Source organism: Sinocyclocheilus anshuiensis, unplaced genomic scaffold (assembly GCF_001515605.1).
Source record: "Sinocyclocheilus anshuiensis isolate Anshui unplaced genomic scaffold, SAMN03320099.WGS_v1.1 scaffold5021, whole genome shotgun sequence".
Classification (NCBI taxonomy): domain Eukaryota; kingdom Metazoa; phylum Chordata; class Actinopteri; order Cypriniformes; family Cyprinidae; genus Sinocyclocheilus; species Sinocyclocheilus anshuiensis.
The window spans coordinates 37,108-57,160 of record NW_015546383.1 but is presented as its reverse complement, the minus strand read 5'-3'; the positions used below and the strand labels follow the sequence as shown (position 1 = coordinate 57,160).

General features: G+C 41.3%; 2 protein-coding genes across 2 annotated transcripts; one reads left to right on the top strand and one right to left on the bottom strand.

Annotated features, from left to right (window-relative positions):
- The first annotated feature begins 4,046 nt into the window (after positions 1–4,046).
- Positions 4,047–16,712, top strand: LOC107701588 (zinc finger protein 292). The gene is given in 9 exon segments (XM_016503636.1): positions 4,047–4,215; positions 6,562–6,716; positions 6,816–6,894; positions 9,313–9,448; positions 9,604–9,806; positions 10,047–10,183; positions 10,347–10,488; positions 10,571–12,637; positions 12,639–16,712. Coding segments are annotated over 9 exon segments (5,952 nt in total). The 5' UTR covers positions 4,047–4,053; the 3' UTR covers positions 15,510–16,712.
- A 30-nt stretch (positions 16,713–16,742) lies between these two features.
- On the bottom strand, positions 16,743–19,058 carry gjb7 (gap junction protein beta 7). The gene is made up of 2 exons (XM_016503635.1): positions 18,968–19,058; positions 16,743–18,086 (listed from the first exon to the last, which is right to left on the bottom strand). The coding sequence occupies exon 2, from the start codon at positions 18,070–18,072 to the stop codon at positions 17,293–17,295; it is 780 nt and encodes a 259-aa protein (XP_016359121.1). The 5' UTR covers positions 18,073–18,086; positions 18,968–19,058; the 3' UTR covers positions 16,743–17,292.
- Between the last annotated feature and the right edge of the window lie 995 nt (positions 19,059–20,053).

Genomic DNA, 20,053 nt, shown 5'->3' with positions numbered 1-20,053 from the left:
TTAGTATCACCATGATTCAGCTAAGCACAAAAGTGTTATTTTAATGTTATCTTATATAGCTGTATATATATATAAAAAAAATGTTTGTTTTGCAGAGGCTTTTAAGAAGACGGCTACCGGCAAGAAGCTGAGAGGGAACTCTCAAAATTGGTACAAGAGACAAGAGGACTGAGGGTGTCTAGAATGCACAAATGTATGTCTGCAGTATAAGCAGTACTGAAAAATGTATAGTTGCTGCTGCTTCTAACTGTCCCCAGTTTTTTCGGGGACAGTGCAAATGTTCAAAGCTTTCAGTAAACACTGGTTCAAAAACAGGTTCAAAGTGTGTGTTAACTTTAACAGTAATATTAATTTTAACAATTAGGTATCAGAATATAGCATAATAAGATGGGTAGTTACAATAAAATTAAAATTTGAAGAGATTTCAATCGCACTGTGTGCTCTAATGCTTTAAAAAAATTGTGTGGTGTTGAAAACAATTTTTTTTTTCAGGTGGGCTTTAAGCATATTGTCTTGTTGGGCCCACCTTAACACCCAGATGGGTTTTGCATATGATCCCTAGTTGGGCCCCACCTAAAGCCCAGGGAAATCCTGCATAAAACCTACATGGGTATGTTGCATGGGGCCAACATGGAACCCGTGGACAAACCCACTTACAACCCATATTTCAGCCCATGTAGTAACCTTATAGTACCCACATAAAAAATAAAGCTGGGGCCAAGATGGGTCTTGCGCATGTTGCCCAGTTGGGGCCCACCTGTTGGTAAGTACAATCTCACATGAAATCCATGTGGGCAATTGACATTGGGCCATTATGGAACCCGCGGACAATCCCATTTTGGGCCCACTTTTTCAGCCCATGTCAAACCCACATGGGCCCCACACACAAATGTTGGCTGGGTGATGAAGGAGCCAGAGTAATACAAATATGTCTGAAAGGTCTGACATAACAATAAAGATGCCACATGAACGATATTGTATGAAGTGTGCAAATATCACACTTTTCCTCACACATTTACATCAGTGTATAATGCAGTTCTATTCTACACAACATTAGCAATATCTACCTGACTTGCACTAATGTACAGTGTAGCACACTAAAAATCTTTGCACAGTGTTTACTCAGCAAATAGTCCATGATAGTTGTGGTTATATATTTAGTATGTATTTTATATTTTATTGTATTTTTAATATTCAAGTTAGTCTTTACTATTTGTATATGGGTTTAATTGTATTGGTTTTTTTATTTATCTATTTATTTTATTATCTTTATTTTACCTGATTCACACACACTCGCACTCGCACTAGTTGCTGTGCTTGTTGCTAGTAATAGATAAACTCATAACGGTTACCTAGCTGACCAATAGAGGGCCCCAAAAAATAGGCGAACAAAATTAAGTCGGGTCAAAGAAATTTGGTTTAAAACTTTATTGCACGGAATGCAAAATGATAAAAAGATGATGGCATAGAAGATTATGGAATTGGGGATTATCCAATGTATGGAGTCCGGATTGGTAAACGTGGAGCCACGGTTAGAAATATTTATTTTGCAGTTTGCATCGGCTTTGATCCCTGACTGTCTCAAGAATCAAATGTATGTTGTGGAATGACGAACGAGTGTTTATACTGGTTGTGGTTTATTTTAATATCTGACAGTCATTTTGGCAACATATTTTATAGCTAATGATGGAAATTTGGAGACAGTGGGATTGTGTCTGAATGTATATGAGGATGGGACAACAGGTGATCAGTTCTGCTGTTTGGAATGAGAGGTGTTCACTGGGAGAAAGGCACTCATAGACATTTCTTATGGACAAGATGGATGTCTTAGTCCGTTCATGCCTTTTTGTTCTCTGTTTTAGTGGCAGTTTATGGAAATGAACTCTTGCTCTTTGCCTTAATGCTGTAAAAATCATTTCTACAGCCAGGAGCAATACAATAGTGTCTCATGTTTTGTCCTCTGATGTGGCTTGTGGTATTTGGCTGTCCAGTTTCCATCGGTCCGTCCACTACTTCTACTATATCTGTTTACCTTAGGCAACACAACCAAGCCCGAGACGCCACACGCTTTATCAATGTTGAACACAGTTGTGCTGCACAATATTTTTGTGGAAACTGATACATTTTATTTTTCAGGATTCACAGATGAACAGAAAGTTCAAAAGAAGGTATGTACTAGAACCGAATCAGAACGCAGATTTCGGTGCCTCATTTCGGTGCCATGCCTGAGCGATCGATTGAAATATTTGTCCTCTGGTTCTCCGAAACGGACGTAAGCATCATCATCACTGGCACCGCACGTGAAAAGTAATTTCCCAACTGAGAAAATGCACGTGAACTCAAGTCGGAAAGCTCTAATAATACAGATCCAACACATCTTTGTAGTAACGAGAGTGTCCATGTTGTTTTCACATTCCGACTTAAAAGCAGAACTCGGGAAACGAGAGCATCGAGGAGCGCGTGAATGCAGTAATTACACTTGCTCTGATGGCAGCAGGTAGCCTTCCGTTAACTAAGCTAAACATGCTTAAATTAACATGCCTAAAGCTAAACCTCCCTTGTCTTCACATTTCTAAACCTGTTGTCCAACAAAAGAGAACATTATAACCGTTTTACTCCACAACACCAGTCAGATGCTTCCTTCTGTGATCTGATGAGGCTTCTTGTCACAGAATGAGGCAGAAAATATGTTCCATAGGCTACTTTAAAAAGAATACATCGATTAGCAATGGATTATAAACATACTTCATTATTATGAAAATACCAGAGATGGCTTGAATAACACAGATAAACTATATTACCGCAGTCGAGTGTTTATTGTCTATATTTTATCATTCAAAACGTTTATATCTTCGGTTTACTCAGTTACAGCTATAATACCGATGCCTTTGTCCATATTAGGGATTTCCCGGAGGGTCTGAGTTATCTACTTCTGTAACTGGATATGTGCATTTTCTGTGCGAGGGCGCCCTCTGGCGTGCAGTATGAATGAAACTGACATCATGTGTTTATAGTGCTTATAGAAGTGTTTATAAAAATATCCCATGTGTTCCTTCATTTTTTACTTTCTCTTACTCGTTTTAAATAAAAGATGTTGGCAATATTGTTTTTACTGATAATCAGTTTTTTCTTTCATATCTGTTTTTTTTCTTCAAAATTTTATTTATTTATTTATTTTTATTTATAGATTTATCGTTTTGTTATTTAAAGTGATTTTTGTAAAAAGACACCATCCTACAGGAAGTGACGTCATTGTTTGATGGAAAACAATCACACAGACACCAGTAAGTATGGTCATTTGATTTCATGGATTCTGTTTTCAGTTAGTTTGAGTCAAACGTTCCATCCATTTGACAATATTAAAATGTCATAACCCTGTGACCAGGCTATACTAATATAAGATACTGAAAAGTATTTTTGTTGTTGTTGTTAATGCATGATTAATGCGCTATGTTTGAACAGTACAGAAGAGGTCAAATCAAACCAGCCTTCCTTACCTTACAGATATGGACAAATGCGTCATCTTATTTATTCTGCTCAACAATACACAGATACTGAATGACCACGCTTTAAAATATGATGAAGAGCTCACTTTCTTCTGTGGAACATAAAAGAAGATATTTAGAAGAATGTGGGTAACCAAACAGTTGCTGGTAGCCATTGACTTCCATAGTATAGAGGGAACAAAATGAAAGCTAGTAGGCTTCAAAATACTGTCTTTTGTGTTTAACAGCAGAAAGAAGCTCATACAGGTTTGGAACATATTAAGGGCGAGTAAGTGATGACCGCATGATCATTTTTGGGTGCACTGTCCCTTTAAGACTTCTTGCAGGTTTCTTGAGACAGACTATCATATAAGTTGTCTTTTGATTGGTTTGTCAGCCTGTTTATTTATTATTATTATTATTTTTAAAATTTTATTACAACACGCTGCATAAATGAGAAACATTTGACCCGAGCGCAGTGTCACGTGACTCGGCCAGTACGTGGGGACGTACAGTGATCGGGAGTCACGTGACGCGCTGTGCGTACGCGGCGGAATTGTTCGTGAAGATGGCGGACGAGGAGGCCGAGCAGGAGCGCGGCGAGCGGAGCGACCCTTCCAGCGCTTTAAACGCGCTCACGACGCGACTGGAAGACATAGCAGCGGCTCTGAAAAACAGCCAGGCGTCTCCCGACAAGCGAGCGTCACAGTATTGCTACGAGTTCTGTCAGGTGAGCGCAGATTGTCCCGTAATGCTGCCTGTGGCACAACACTGCTCAGCTGCACGCGTAAACACTCGCCTCACCGACACTAATGCAGGAGACCCGCTGAGGGGAACCAAGACGGCTTTAGATAGTGCCTTGCTATGCTAGCGCGTTTATAGAGGGTTAGTCAGTCGATTGTGAGGCTCAGTTAGCTGCTGTGTGCGTCGCGCAGGACTGTAAACAAGCACGCAGCGCCGTGGTCACCGCCATCATCTGTCACTCTCTGCTCCGCCTTATCAAACTCCGCAATCTAGCGTGCGCTGCACATCATTATATTACTAACTGCACATATCGACACAATCTCTCACTTGCTGCACATGAAAATGAAATGCAGTCGAGTGTCAGATAACACTGACTGACCCTCAATAAACGTAGTCTTTCATTATCATCATAATAATCTATAATGATATGCAGTGACTGGCAAATTAGTGCAGTGATCTTGTAATCTGACACTCACATCATGATAACCTGCCACTTTCTGAATATCATCATCATGATGATCTACAGTGATTATAACCCTGCACATCATTATAATCTCACACTCGATGATGCACATTCTGCATGTCAACATCAGCATGAACTATATAATGCAACTATTATAATCTGCAGCATCATCATAATCTGACACTCGCTGCATACCAATAACAATATGAGAAACAATAACTATCCTTTACCCAGTTCAACTCCTTTGCAGACTAGAAACATTCAGGATTTGAACGTGAACGATTGTCTCTAGTGATGTGTTGCAGAGCATTACTGATTGGTTTGGCTTTCTCAGCCCGTTTAACTGAGACGATCACAAGTCAGTCTTGCGGTTTAACGACCTCTGTTTGCCACTAATACTATTTTTCATCCACGGATCCAATCCTGATGCATGATCAATTTTGCATGTTGGCCAATACCCATCCAATATCAGTGTATAATATCCGTTTCTCCCTAATTACACACTACTGCATTATAAATGAGCTTTTCACTAGGATCACATTTTGATAAATTATTAGTCATACTGTAATGATGATTAATGGCGTAATTGTCTTCATTATTCACTACTAATTTCACTTATGATGTAAGATCAGACAGAGTCTTTCATATGTGACCCTGCAGCACAAAAGCAGTGTTAAGTCGCTGGGGTATATTTGTAGCAATAGCCAACAATACATTGTATGGGTCAAAATTATCGATTTTTTTTTATGCCAAAAATCATTAGGATATTAAGTAAAGATCATGTTCCATGAAGATATTTAGTAAATTTCCTACCGTAAATATATCAAAACTTAATTTTTGATTAGTAATATGCATTGCTAAGAACTTCATTTGGACAACTTTAAAGATGACTTTCTCAATATTTAGATTTTTTTGCACCCTCAGATTCCAGATTTTCAAATAGTTGTATCTCAGCCAAATATTGTCCTATCCTAACAAACCATACATCAATGTGCGTATATTTATTCTTTCAGATGATGCATAAATCTCAATTTCAGAAAATTGACCCTTATGACTGGTTTTGTGGTCCAGGGTCACATTTGACTTCTAATCCCTAATACACAGCAGGGAAAAGTGTGGAGTTTGAGTGATTTTCAGGTCTGGATAAGCATGAAAACAGAGAATAGGAATATATTTGTGTTTCCAGACTTTTGCCCCTATTCTGTTCTCTACAATTGAGAATTCCTAAAAATAAGTTTATCATGCAAGCGAGTGTTTTCGTGGCGTTTGGAGCAGACACAATATCAAAGTGATGTGTCAGAGTACGCAGATCATTATAATAATAAAATGCTTTTATTATCAGAGTTTTTGAAAAAGAAACAAAGAAATATGATTGTTTCTAATAACTATTTGTGCTGTGTGAGCTGGAGCTGAAGAGTAAATGAACCACAGTAAACTGAAGCGCTTTGGAGCGAGTTACTGAACCCAACGCCTCCTATATGAGATGCATCAGATAAATAAACATAAGTAATATTACAAGCACAGCACAAACTCATCGTGACCGTGCTAGTCAGAATGTGTAACTCATGATGTGTATGCAAAACCAACATAATCGAAAGCACTAAAACACAGTCAACTAAACAAAGAATTCACAACACTCTTACAGTAGAATTCTCATTATAATGTTACGTTTGTGACAGATTGGCACTGAGAGTCTTGCACTTAACTGAATCTTTTATTTTATTTGTTCAATGTCAAATGATCACCGTTTTCATGATTGATCATCGCTGTCACTTTCGAGTGCTAGTGCCCATCCCTAACATCAATGTGCTGCTGAATGCGTGCAGACTGCTGGTGTTGTATTGACATGGGCATGTGTGCTCGTTTCAGACGCTGGTGGAGTATGCCAGTCTGTGGAGGATTGAGGAGGAGCCGTTACCAGTTCTGGAGGTTTACATCATTGCACTGCTGAGCTTTGCACAGGCGTCGCCGTACCTTTCCACCCAGTGTGAAGAGGTGCCAGTCCTGCTCGAACGGCTCTCGCTGTAAGTGTGCACTTAGGTGTGCTAGTAATTCACTTGAAAATTCACTATTTTTTACTTTGAGTTTAATTTGATGAGTATTTGGTGCCTTTCTTTCTGTAGGAGTTGTGCAGAGTTGCTGCTTTCTCTGCCCCGGAATATCCCAGATGCATTGTGGGACAGGTTCAGGTCATCTGTCCAGGTAAATTTACCAGGCTGAAGTTCTTAGATACTTAGGGCTGGGTATCGTTTTAAAAAGTTTCAATATTGATACCGATACCTCGACTATGATACCGGTTCCTGAATGATAGTTTTTTCGATACCAATTTTATGAAATCTGTTTTAACAAGATTATTTTACACATTACCTTTGGTTTTACTTTTTCAGTTTGTTGAGGTTTTTACAGACTCAGAGACTGATCTCCTGAGCCACTGCACAAAGGAACAAAATGTAACCGACACAATAAATCAGTGCAAATAGTTTTAGTAAAGTTCAAATAGTTAAAAACCAAAAAAAATGTGTCTTCCGCGATCGCTGTTCTGACTCAGAGGAGCTCATTCGCTGCTCATCTGTCAATCATATCACGCATTCATAACCCGCCCTGTCTCCAACGACGAGCGTGCATTACACTTCCGCGTTCAGTTCTGTACATAAGAAACCCAGAAAGACATTTCTACGGATGAAACATGAACCTAATAAAACACTCGATTACGACAGTATATAATTTGTATGTGATTTTAATGAGATGCTGCCTGTTTTCATAACAATACAGTGTGTTTACATGAGAAATGCCAAGCAGATGTAGCGATCAGCTTGATATAAAAGGCTACAAATAACATTTCTGCAACATTATATGACTAAAACCCTCATTAGATCGCAATTGGAAGTTATTACAAACACTCAATGGTGATTTAAAGTGAGTTTTGAGTGAAAGCGTAGTATAAATCTTAGAAATTGTCTTGTGTAGCATGATGCTACAGTGTGCATGAATGGTCACATAATAGCGTTTATGGTCGTGTAGAGTGGCTGCAGATCTCTTCTGAAACGCAGTGGAAATGCCAGTATGGACGAGGATCGTTTTCATTTTAAAATTATGTTTTATAACGTAAACACACTAGTGTAAATGTAGCCTGACATGTATGGGCGTTTGGACTCACCTGTGAGCCACGTCTCTGGGTGTAACCGGCGTAAACTAGTGTTTTTCCTTGATTCCTCACCAGAGCCAATCACCAGCACTTGATTTCGGCACATAAAGCATGCTGCACGCTTATTGGCTCACTGACGTTGACCAGATTAACCTCTTTAGGTATCGAAATTTGGTACCGAAAGACAAGACATTTTTTGATACTCAGTGGTATCGAGGCGATTCGGTCGGTGCCTAAAAAGTATCAAACTCGATACCCAGCCCTATAGAAACTAGTGTTTGCATTGGTCAGCTTTGTTGTCTTCTACAGTAGTGTTGTCAAAGGTACCGATGTCGGTACCAGTCAGTACTGAAATTGTAAAAATGTGACAATACCAGCATTTCCCGTGAGCATTTTGAGCGGATTCTCAATCAGCTCTCATACCTGCAAACTAGTAGCTTTTCGGCGAAATTTGCCGTTTTGAATCAAAATATGTAATTTATGTGAATCGTCTAGATCCGAAAAGTTTCATATTTAAAAGTATTACATTTTTCACAACATTTTTAACATGTATGTTCAAAAATATTTAAAACATTAATCTTATAAAATTATTTATGCATTTGAAATTTTGTGGTGTAAATGCATTTGACACCTCAACTTCATTTGTCTGTAAATACATCTAATGCCACTTCAGATGCAGCTTCTGTTTCCTCTGCAGTGAAAAGATGGAGTTTGTTGATAGTATGCGCACTCTGTGAACATTAAAATTTGCGCAAAAAAAATTACTCCACTGCTCACAAAGAGAAGCATGAACACAGATGACAACAGAGTTGCACTGCCCAAAAAGTTTGTGGTATAAATGTGCTTTTTTTATTATTTTTTTGAAGCATATGTTGTCTTTTTCCTTTATTTTGTTGTCGGAGTGCACCAGAATGCTTCATTTACATGTTAAATTCTCAAAACCTTTCTTCTGGGGTGGGATGCCCCCAGACCCCCCAACAAAGGTCATATTCCTTTGTCATATTGTGAGTTTGCAGGTATGAGCTCTGATTGGCCATTGTGTTCACGCGCTTACACAGATACACACGGGAGCATTTGATTGCCGCGTCTTATCAGCGGATGCCTGATATATCTGCTCATAGACAGCTCCGGCTTTCAAGCGCTCCCGTCTGTATGTATCTGTGTAAGCGTTCGGTGAAGCGATGATCATTGTAGCCAATCACAGTCATATCTGTTGAGCGTGTGAACACAATGGCCAATCAGAGCTCTAAGTGCTAGCGGGAAATGCTGGTATCGGCACGTTTTTAAAATTTCAGTACTGATTGGTATCGACATCGGTACTTTTGACAACACTATTCTACAGTAATGGACAGTATTAGTTCCAAAGATGTCCTTAGTCCATAACTTGATAGTCAACAACAAATAAGACGCATGCTGTTTGCAGTGCAGGTTGTGTTTTCCACTGTTTTATTTTGTGTGCTGTCATGTCCGTGTAGATTGCCCATTCTCTGGTACAGGAGAAGGGAATCAGCAATCTGATGATCCTCTCCACCATCGCACGAGAGCAAGGGGTCTGGAGCAATCCTACGCTGCAGGGCATTCTCACGAACCACATGCCACCGCAAGAGAAAGGTGCTGCTCGTTATCCTCAGATCTTTTTGAGAACCTATAAAGTAGCGTTTCTCTCTTAGTCAAATATGACCTGACAACAGAACTGACATTTTGGTAGAGTTAACCTGACAATCTGTATTACACAAGCATCAAAAAAGTGTTTATTTTCTCTCTAGTCTGCGAGTTCCTCACTCTGGAAGGACAAACACTGCTGAGGATGCGATTGAAGCACTTGATCAAAGAGAGCAGTGTGGATCAGGCTGCGTTGCTGGCCAAGGCCTGTGCTGAGCTCTCTGAATTTGAGGAGAAGGGACACTTTAAGCAGATGTTCCTGGCTTGTTTGTGCACTGCTGCTCCGCAGGGTGTTGTAATGCAAGAGGTAAGACAGTGTTTATTGAGAATATATACTTCTATGTCTGCATTTTACCACTTCCGTTCAGATTTAGTAGTTATGAAAGTATTAGGCTATATTCTAAAGCTTAAATCTAACTACAACTTATTTAAATGGTGTGAATTCAAGCTTGATTGTTGTCTTAAGGCCTTTGGAAGTACATTTTCACACTTCAGCAGACACACAAAATAGGGTCTACATCAGCGATTTCGTTTACTACCTTTTCAGCTCTCAAGAGTGGACTGTCGTGATGCTTTAGAGATGATTTGCAACCTTGAGGCTGACGGTGACGAGAAAGCTGCGTTTACGTTGTGTTCTGGTTTTTTGACCCGTCAGATTCTTCAAGAGGACTCCTACTGTGCTTGGCAAGTCACAAACGTTACCAATGCCAGAAAATCGATGTAGAATTAAGAAATGACAAATAAGAGTTTGCTGCAGATATGATAAATATATTTTCTACAGGTGGTAATTTAACGTGTTGTTTTTCATTTCTTAATAATTTGACAGATGTCATGTGTTCTCTGGCAGGGAGTTGACTCTGTTCTGGGGGAAACTGCTCAAACGATTAGAGTCTTCAGAGCAAGGCTTTTTGGACAGATGCCGTCAGATGTCATTTCTGTCTAAAACTGTATTCCACCTTCTTTTTTTCATTAAAGTCATCCAGTCAGAGGTGAGCCTTATCTTTTTTTCACTTCATGCAGTTAGTTTTAAACATGATACTAGTACTAATTATTCCTTTTCCAAATCACTAGATGGACAGAGCTGGACTTTCGACTTGCGTTGAGCTCTGTATACGAGCTCTGCGATTGGAGTCGTGCGAAGGAAGCACCAAGGCCACTGTCTGCAAAACCATTTCCTGCCTCTTACCCTCGGACCTGGAGGTCAAAAGGGCCTGCCAGCTGACAGAGTTTCTCCTGGAGCCAACCGTGGACTCTTACTATGCAGTGGAAACTCTTTACAATGAGCCAGACCAGAAGCTAGACGAGGAAGATCTACCAGTACCAAACTCGCTGCGCTGTGAGCTCCTTTTAGTCCTTAAAACCCAGTGGCCTTTTGATCCTGAGTTCTGGAACTGGAAGGCATTAAAACGCCACTGTTTAGGTCTTATGGGGGAGGAGGCCTCAATTGTGTCCTCCATTGATGAACTGAACGACGGTGACCCTGAGGGCTTAGCTGAAGAGACCAGCATATTTAGTGAGGAGTTCAAGGAAGTCTCGCAGCGTTTTGTGGATGCAACAAATGAACTAAACGAAATAGCAGATCAGAGGCAGAAAAACAAAGAGTTGAAAAAGTTGAGAGAAAAAGGTTTTGTCTCAGCTAGGTTTAGAAATTGGCAAGCTTACATGCAGTACTGTGTTTTATGCGATAAGGAGTTTCTTGGTCACCGAATAGTGCGTCATGCGCAGACTCACTTCAAAGATGGAAGCTACACCTGCCCGATATGTACAGAGACATTCGAAACGAGAGAGACTCTTGAACCACATGTTGCATCGCATGTGAAACTTTCATGCAAAGAGCGTCTCGCTGCAATGAAGACTAGCAAGCAGTTAGCCAACCCCAAAACAGCGGCTCCTGTCATAGCTGCCCTGAAAGCTAAAAGCAGTGAAAATCAGGTGCGTAAGACCAAGACAAAAAATAACTCTGGTGGGCAGTCGCATAAACTTAGCAATGGAGATGCCAATGACTCTGAGTGCTTAGATTTCAAGGGTGGCTGTGAAGGGAATATTTGTCCGGTCCATAGCTGCAGGAGGGGATTTAAATATTTCCGCAATCTTGTTGCCCATGTGAAAGATCATGGCGACAACGAAGAAGCAAAGCGATTCCTTGAAATGCAGAGCACAAAAGTGGTGTGCCAGTATTGCCGTCGTCAGTTTGTCAGTGTCGATCACCTAAACGATCACCTCCAGATGCACTGTGGCACCAAACCATACATTTGCATACAGCTTAATTGCAAAGCCAGCTTTGACTCCAATACCGAACTTATTGTACATAAGAAAGACCACCCGGTCTTCAAGGCTAAGTGTATGTTTCCGGGTTGCGGCAAGATTTTTAATGAAGCCTACAAACTGTATGACCATGAGGCACAGCATTATAAAACATTTACCTGCAAAGCACCAGACTGTGGTAAAGTGTTTCATTCACAGTCTGAGTTAGACCTCCATGCAGAGGGCCATGTCACAAAAGTGGAAGGCCAGGGCACTGACAGTCAAAGTGTTCAACCAGCAGAACCTCATCCAGACCACTCCAATCTAAATGATCAGGGCTGTGCTCAGGCTGGCTCTCTCTCTGTCACCCATCTGAATGATAATGGCACAGGCTCTCAGGTGGATCCATCTAGCATGGTGATAGTAAAGCATTCTGTTGAAAATATGCTAAATAGCGCTTTTGAGGTTTCTGATCAAGAGTGTGTCAATCCTGGGACAAGTAAACCTGAGCAACAACACATCCATCAGCATATCCCCCAGATCAATGACCACCTGGGCCAGTCAGCCATGGACACTCACATGCCTCACCTAAATCAGCATAGACCAGAAGAATCTCTTCTGGAGGCCTTGATGAGTGATTCAGATCCTATGCCGTCTACATCTTCATACCAGAGTGTATTGGAGGACTTTCTGCCTGTCCCACCAGCTGACGGTCAGCTGCAGACAGTTGATTCAGGTGCTACTCCATTATACAACAATAACAATGAACTATTTAGGCAGTATAATCCCAATCCTTTGCCTCCAGTTCAGGCATCATATCAGAGCATGTATAGCAGTAACATGACGACCCCAACACAGGCCTCCCACAATGCAACACCACTTGTCTCGTTGAAGTCCCGTCAGTGGGGATCCACAGCGTATCTCAAACTTTATTCAGAATGCATCTCAAAGTGAGCAACAACCTGCGGGAGACACAGCCGAAGTCCCTGTCGAGTCAGTTTCGCAATTTGATGACGTGAACTCAGATGATGGCCTAATTCGCACTATTTCATCCGTGTTTTCAGGAAGTGCGGGCAATGATCAGCCCAACCATACACCCATAACCAGAGAGGATGAAGTGTTGGAAATCCAAAAAGCTCTTGAGAAGCTTGACCTAGACAGAGAAATCAGTGAAGTCACCAGAACTGTGGCTAGTCCTGTGGTGAATGATGAACAGCTTAATAAGCCAGAGTCCAAAGATTTGCCCGTTGAGTTACCAAGTTATGTGAAACCATTTGCATGTGACACAAATGGTTGTAATTACAGCGCCATGACAAAAGATGCTCTTTTTAAACACCTCGTCAAGCTGCACAATTATACAGATGACATGCTTACTCAAATGAAAGACCAGTTTAATGTTGCCCCTTTCAGCTGTCAAAAATGTTCCAAGTCCTTCACGCGCAACTCCAACCTCAAAGCACATTATTTGACGATTCACAACTTTTCACAGGAAGACATAAAGAAGATGAAAATTAAGTCTCGGTCCAATCACAGGCTCCCAGGGAGTGACAGAGGAAGCCCTTGTCCAGTGCCAGAAATCCCCAATTTAGTTAAAAACACTCAACTTGTGGATGCACGTCAAAAGCAGAAACATGTTAAATGTGCATCAGACTCTATTAAAAAAGATAATGTCAAAATATCACGGTGCATCACTCCATCGCTTGTCAAGCAATCGTCTTTTGTGTCTCAAGGCAAAAGTCTTGCAATGGGAACTACGACAGTAACTCCGCAAAATCGGATGCCATTTCAGCCATCAGTGATTGTGTCTGGCTGTTCTTCAGTGACTCCAAAAATGGATCAGAATGCAAAAGGATGGTTTTCCACAAAGTCCCCAGATTCTGGTCCGACCCATGTGTCCCCATTAAAAGAGATTCTACCCATAGCCCCTTTTCCCCAGAATCCTTCAGCCACAGTACAAACACAAAATCAGTCCTTGGACAAAAGGCCCAAACCTCCTAGCAAGCCTCGAGTGGCAAAGCCAAGAGAATCTCCCAAAAAAACGAAAGAGAAAAAATCAGAGGCCGATGACATTTTTAGCCCTTACAGACCTTACCGTTGTGTTCACCAGGGCTGTGTGGCAGCTTTTACAATTCAACACAATTTGATCCTACATTATAAAGCCGTGCACCAGTCTGAGTTGCCTAAATTTGAGGTCAACAGTCAAGATGAACAGAATGAAGAGGAGGCTGAGGACAAGGATAGAAATGAAGAGAGTGACGACAAGCTGGACATGGACGTCAAGGAGGTGGATGAGTTCAGGTGTCAGGTCAAAGACTGTTCTTGCATTTTTCAGTCAGTTCCAGACTTGCTCCAGCACTACCTTCAGCTCCACAAATTAACCCTTGAGAAAGCAGGTGCCATGATGTGCAGTATCAACCTAGGCAGGTTTCAGTGCGATCAACCGAACTGCTCAGAGACCTTCACTGCTTTCTGGAAATATATCGGCCATGTGGATCAAGAACATAAAGAAACCAAGCTCTCAAAAGTCGACCCCGTGGAAGGAATGTTCAGATGCCCCATGGAAGGATGTGAATGCGCGTACAGCACACGGTCAAATCTACTGCGACACACCATGAAGAAACACCAAGACGTGTACAAACGGCTGCTCATGAACCCACGGGAAGGCAAGAGTGGGGTTAAACTCGGTCGTCCCAGGAAGTACAAAACTGACGTTGTCGAGAAAGAGAACAGAGAAGCTAACAAGAAACCCGTTAAGAAAGAAGCAGTTAAAAAGAGAAAAGTCAATAAAAATAACTGGACCAAATATGGGAAACCCATTTTGAAAACACAGGAAGAAGCTTCTGCCTTGTGCACCAAACGCTTGCAACTGCAGTACGCTTGTATGATAAAGGGTTGCGAAACGGTGACCAGTTCAGAGCGAAATATAATGAAACATTATCTTCAGCATGGACTCCCAAAACAGTACCTGGAAGAACAGAGGAGCAACTTCATATACTGTAAAAAGTTACCCCGATCCAGATACAAGCGCATCGCTTCCAGAAGCGACGACACGGATAATTCAGCGGAGAGCTCCATCGAGACGACTGAGAATGAGGAAGTCGCTGAGCCTGGCCAGAGTGAGTCCGAGTTCTCCAAGCCTACTTCTGAGAAAGAAAGCACAGAGGATGCCGATCTGTCCGACGGAAAGCCTTCTACAGACACGTGCTCGGAGATATCTGTGGTAGTTAAGAGACGGAGAGGACGTCCACGCAAGGGGGAGAGAGTATCGGACAAGTCCTTAGGACCTAAAAGGGTGACAAGACTTAGAACCGCAAGGAGTTCTGCAGTCAATTACGTGGACTTGAACTCTGACTCCACGTCCTCTAGCACTACCATGGCACAGGAAGATGCCTCTGGTCAAAATACACCACTGAGTTCATTCAAGCCCATGGGATTTGAGGTGTCCTTTCTTCAGTTTCTGCAGGAATCGAAGACGTCCCAGAAGAGGAAAGCTACGGTACCCTTGAACGGAAATGCACGCAAAAAAATGACCAAAACATTCAGTGCTTTCCACCTGAAGACTGCGACGGTCGTGTGCAAAAGATCTGATGCCCAATTGCATTCGAGAGAAGTCCTGCAACTTGTTGAATTTAAGAATCCCCAGAAGTTGACCTCGCTCAGCAACGTCACCTTTGAGGTGCAAAAGGTTTTTTCGTGTGTCTATGAAATTCTTCTCAAGCAGCTTCATGAAATGCGACCCACGGTGATCCTTCAAAAAGAGGATTAATGTACAGACCCTTGTGTCATGTTGTCTGAACTCAGGATAAGGTTGATAGATAACTTGCTGCAAACCAGTGCCCAATCATTAGTTGTACGTGGTAGTTGATCTCTAGCTGGAGTTGAATGCTGAATGATCGTTGCTTGTCAAGGAGTAGTGGGATGTTTGATGATCCGGAAAACACTACACACCCCACTATCTTAAAGGTCCCTAGTGCGATGTTTATTACTTAACAGAACTGTGTATGTTAAGCTCACTTTATAGTTGCAGTAGATGATGAAATACCTCTAAAGCATGTATGTCCTTATGAAGCTGTTCAGCACATTTCTGTTGCCTTTGGAGTTGATTTTTTCTTTTTGAGTGTTGGATAGACTCGTAATTTTTAATATTCCATTGGACATTTTTCTATCCAGCTGAAAGTGAACCATTATCAATTCTGATGTTATGTAGTGCTGTGTATAATTAGTAACTGTTTTGGTCTCGTTTACCTTGTAAATCTGAAATTTGTCAATAATGTTGTGTGTGTGGCTCTTTGATCAACCACTGCCACCAGCAGTCTGTATGTTAATCAATAGCAACAAATTTAATACAGCTTGCATTTTGTTACTCTATGTTCGTCTCATCCTTACATGCACAAGACTTTAAAAGTTCAGCATAGTAAATGTTTTATTGAAATTCTAAAACTGCTATGAGGGCTATGTTTACGGGATCGAACATACGATTAGCTCAGTATAAACACAGTTATACCATATATGCATGGAAACAAAAGTAGTTTAGTATCTATTGACATTGACTGTATATGTCAGGCCATAGTGGTAAATGCTTTTAAAGTTGAGTCATTTCATTTTTCTTTCGGTTCTTAAGCCACTTAGTTTTTAATAACACACTGATCCGTCTTGGTTATCTGACAGGGGTATTTATTTTAGACATGTAAAATAATCACTGAACATAAAGTCCTCATAAGTACAGTTAGTTCCACTTTATATTAGGTGTCTTTAACTACTATGTACTTGCATCATAAATAATGAATGGTTTGGTACAATGTACTTATGTTCATGTTGAATTGCAAAACACTTTAGCTGCTATTGAGGTGAAATACAGTTAAAGTTCGGGGCATGGTTAGGGTGGGTTAATGGTTAGCAGTGTAATTATAGGTGTAACTACAGAAAGGTGTTTTTAAATGTAAGTACAGTGTGAAAACTTGTATGCACACAATAAGTGCATTGTATCAAATGATTAATTTAAAGGTAAGTACATAGTAGTTAGAGACACTTAATATAAAGTGGGTCCTTACAATTTAACCAAGTGGTTTTCATCTGGTTTTGTAATTGGACAGTACCGCAATTATTTATCAAACAAAAATAAATATTACAATGAGCTTCACAGGCCCAACAATATGCTAAATGATCAACATGACAACATTGGTTTAGTAATAGTAAATAGTTTCATATTCTCAGCACAAAACATACTGTGGTTGACAAACTTACCCTCATTTCAAATGAACCTGTATTTAATGTCATCTGGGTTGTATTTTGGTATATTGTGTAGTTATGTTGATGGTTTGTGAGGATGAGGGCATGTTGAGGTCTAATTTGACTACAGTATAACAAAAGATATGGGAAGTGTTTGCTCTTCCCCTTTGAAAGTTCCTACATCTGTGTGCTCTGCTAACATAGCTCTATGTGACTGTAGTTTGTTATTTGCACTTGTTCTTGTGATTCCTTGCTGTCTGTCTTCACTGAGCCATCAGCGGAGAAGAACTGGTGTAGCATGCATGAAAAAGCCCAAGTGTTCACGCAGCAGCAAGCTTTGGGCTTTCCTTTGCAGCCGGCGCAGAATGAAGGCCTTCGTCTTTAGACATGGCTAGCGACGGCGGTGAGCCGAGAGTGAGCGTGGATGGAGGCCGACCGCTTCTTTCATGCACAGGAGCGTACCTCTTACTGAAGCACTTCCAGCACTGCTTCGATATGATATACATCATCTCCACCACATTCAGTGCAATGCACAGGATAGACGTACAGCCCATGATATAAAGGAAGATTTTCTTCTCGGTGGCTTTTGCGATGTAGCAGTCCACCGTGTTGGGACAGGGGCTCTCGTCACACTGGAGCAAGCGGGGAACGTGGAAGCCGCTGTACAGGAAGAAGAAAGCCAGCAGAGTGGCCACCTCGAAGGACGTCTTGAGGATGAGGCTCATGATGTAGGTGAAGAACAGCCCTCCGTCGATGCTGCCTTTATCCTGGTACAGCTTCCTCTTGTACTTGCTCTCTCTGTGCTCCCTGTAAGCCACATGCAGAGCCACCAGCAGCGACGGGGTGGACACCATGATCAGCTGAATGGCCCATAACCGCACTTGAGAGATGGGGAAGAAGCGGTCGAAGCAAACCTGCTCACAGCCTGGCTGCTGTGTGTTGCAGACGAAGTCTTTGAACTCGTCCTTCCACACCTGCTCGGCGGCGGCGACGTACACCAGGATGCGAAACACGAAGAGGATGGAGAGCCAGACCCGCCCGACGACAGTCGAGTACTTGTTTACCCCGCTTAACACATTCTCCAGGAATCCCCAGTTCATGTTTCATCGGGCTGCTGCGGGAGTCAGAAGGAAACCAAGAGTTAAATGCCTTGTAGCATGTACACTTTTAACATTCATGGAACCTTTCCTTTATAGAGGCTGTTTATCATAGTGGAAAACGGTTATTTCGATCAGTGGTTCGCAACCACTGACATTTTGCATGTCTACTTAATCAAACACACCCATTTCTGCTCTTGGATTTTCCACTAAAAAAACTGATAACCTGAATGAAGTGTTTGATTAAGGAGACACTGTGCAAAATGTTCAGTGTTGAGGGCTCCAGGCTTTAGATGATTAAAATGTTGTTCACAGTAAGAAAAAAGGGTTCTTTTAAAGACTGAAATCTTCTCTGGGGAACCGAAATGGTTTCTTCTATGGCATCGCTGTGAAAACCTTCTTTTGGAGCCTTTATTTTTAAGAGCGTAACATTGACATGCTGGATGTTTAATGTCACGTTCACTTAAAGGAACACGCCACTATTTTTGAAAATAAGAGTTAAATTTGGGTGGTATACCGGTTCATACCGAATACCGGTGTTTATTTTTGTTATGATATGAATTTTTAAAATACCACAATACAGGGGCGTACGTCGCTTAAACAACGTTGTTGGTCATACCGCCCAGCACTAACTCAACTGTTTAGCTCTAGGGGAGTTGGAAAATGAGCCTATTTTCAAAAATAGTGGCGTGTTCCTTTAAGAGAGCGAGAGCAGTGGCACTCTTTAGACTGGTATGCTTATAATCCATAATCATCTATCAAGATCTTTTTCAGAGCATTCTCAAATCTATATTTCAGAATCAGAATGACCTTTATTTTCAAGTGTGCACAAACACATGAAGATCATTTTTTGTGCGACACTTCTCTTAAGAAAGGCAAAGAAATGTTAAGTATTTACCTTTCATGTAGTCTGATTCCCTTCTGCTCGGCGTGGTCTCTGGCTGCTGCTGACAGACTGGAAATGCACCGAGAGCAGCGTCTCTCTGCTATTTGATAGTCAAACACACCTGGTGGAAGTGCCACACCTGTTTGGTTACTATGGCAGGACTCTTATGTCACTGGAAACGCTCTGCTCTGAACCGGCTGACAGGACGGTGTTTTGGTGTGTTTGCTGATTGCACGAGGTGTTGTGAGCCTCATAGCCTGTAGTGTTAGCAGTGTAAACAGTCGTGCATGTCGAGTTCAGTGGAAACGGCTCTGATGCACCCACTCGTGCCCTTGACAGACGCATACAGTCTCCATGGTCACGGATGAACAGCAGACACTCCATACACAAACCCTCAGCCAATGCTGTCAGTCTGCATGTTCAGTTTTCATGGAAAACCATGTCAGGAGAATCACATTTTGATATACTTGTGAAAATGTTCTGTAAGTCAGACCTTCCTGTGCTGTAGCTCTGATGCAGATTACTGAGGGTTACTGCAGACATATGCAAGTAAACCTGTAGATGTGTGTAACCCAATAGGTTACGTATGCAGTTTTAATGACAAACTGCAGGCTGTTTGTGCGTGTGCATGAATTACTGATGAGCTCAGCGGCACTGATAGTGTTACCAGCAGAGTCTGCTGTGAAACACCTTCATTTGTGATTGCTAAAGGTGTTAAAAAAAAAAAAAAAGTAAAATCAGTTTAATTCGTGTTTCTGTTTTTATTGTCAATGATCCATCAGTGTGCATTATTCTAGAGAAAATCATGGTTGTTTTCATAATCTTTCATCAAGCTCCACCTCAGATGTCATCAGTCCATCATATGGAGACACTTTCATGTATATTGTTCATTTATGTTCAGATTTTTTTTATGACAAACCTCTTGAGATGTACTGGCTCACTACAAAGGAAATACGATGATCAATTCATCAATGAACAGGCTGATAAACAACTGATAATAAAAAGAAGAAAAACCCATTGGTATTAATGAAAACTGCAGCACAAAACAGCCAGTTTCTGGTGATAAATAAACAATAGACTCGAGGTATAAACAGTGCC

Excerpts from the sequence above, each read along its gene's own strand:
- gjb7 (XM_016503635.1), bottom strand. The coding sequence starts at position 18,072 with ATGAACTGGGGATTCCTGGAGAATGTGTTAAGCGGGGTAAACAAGTAC.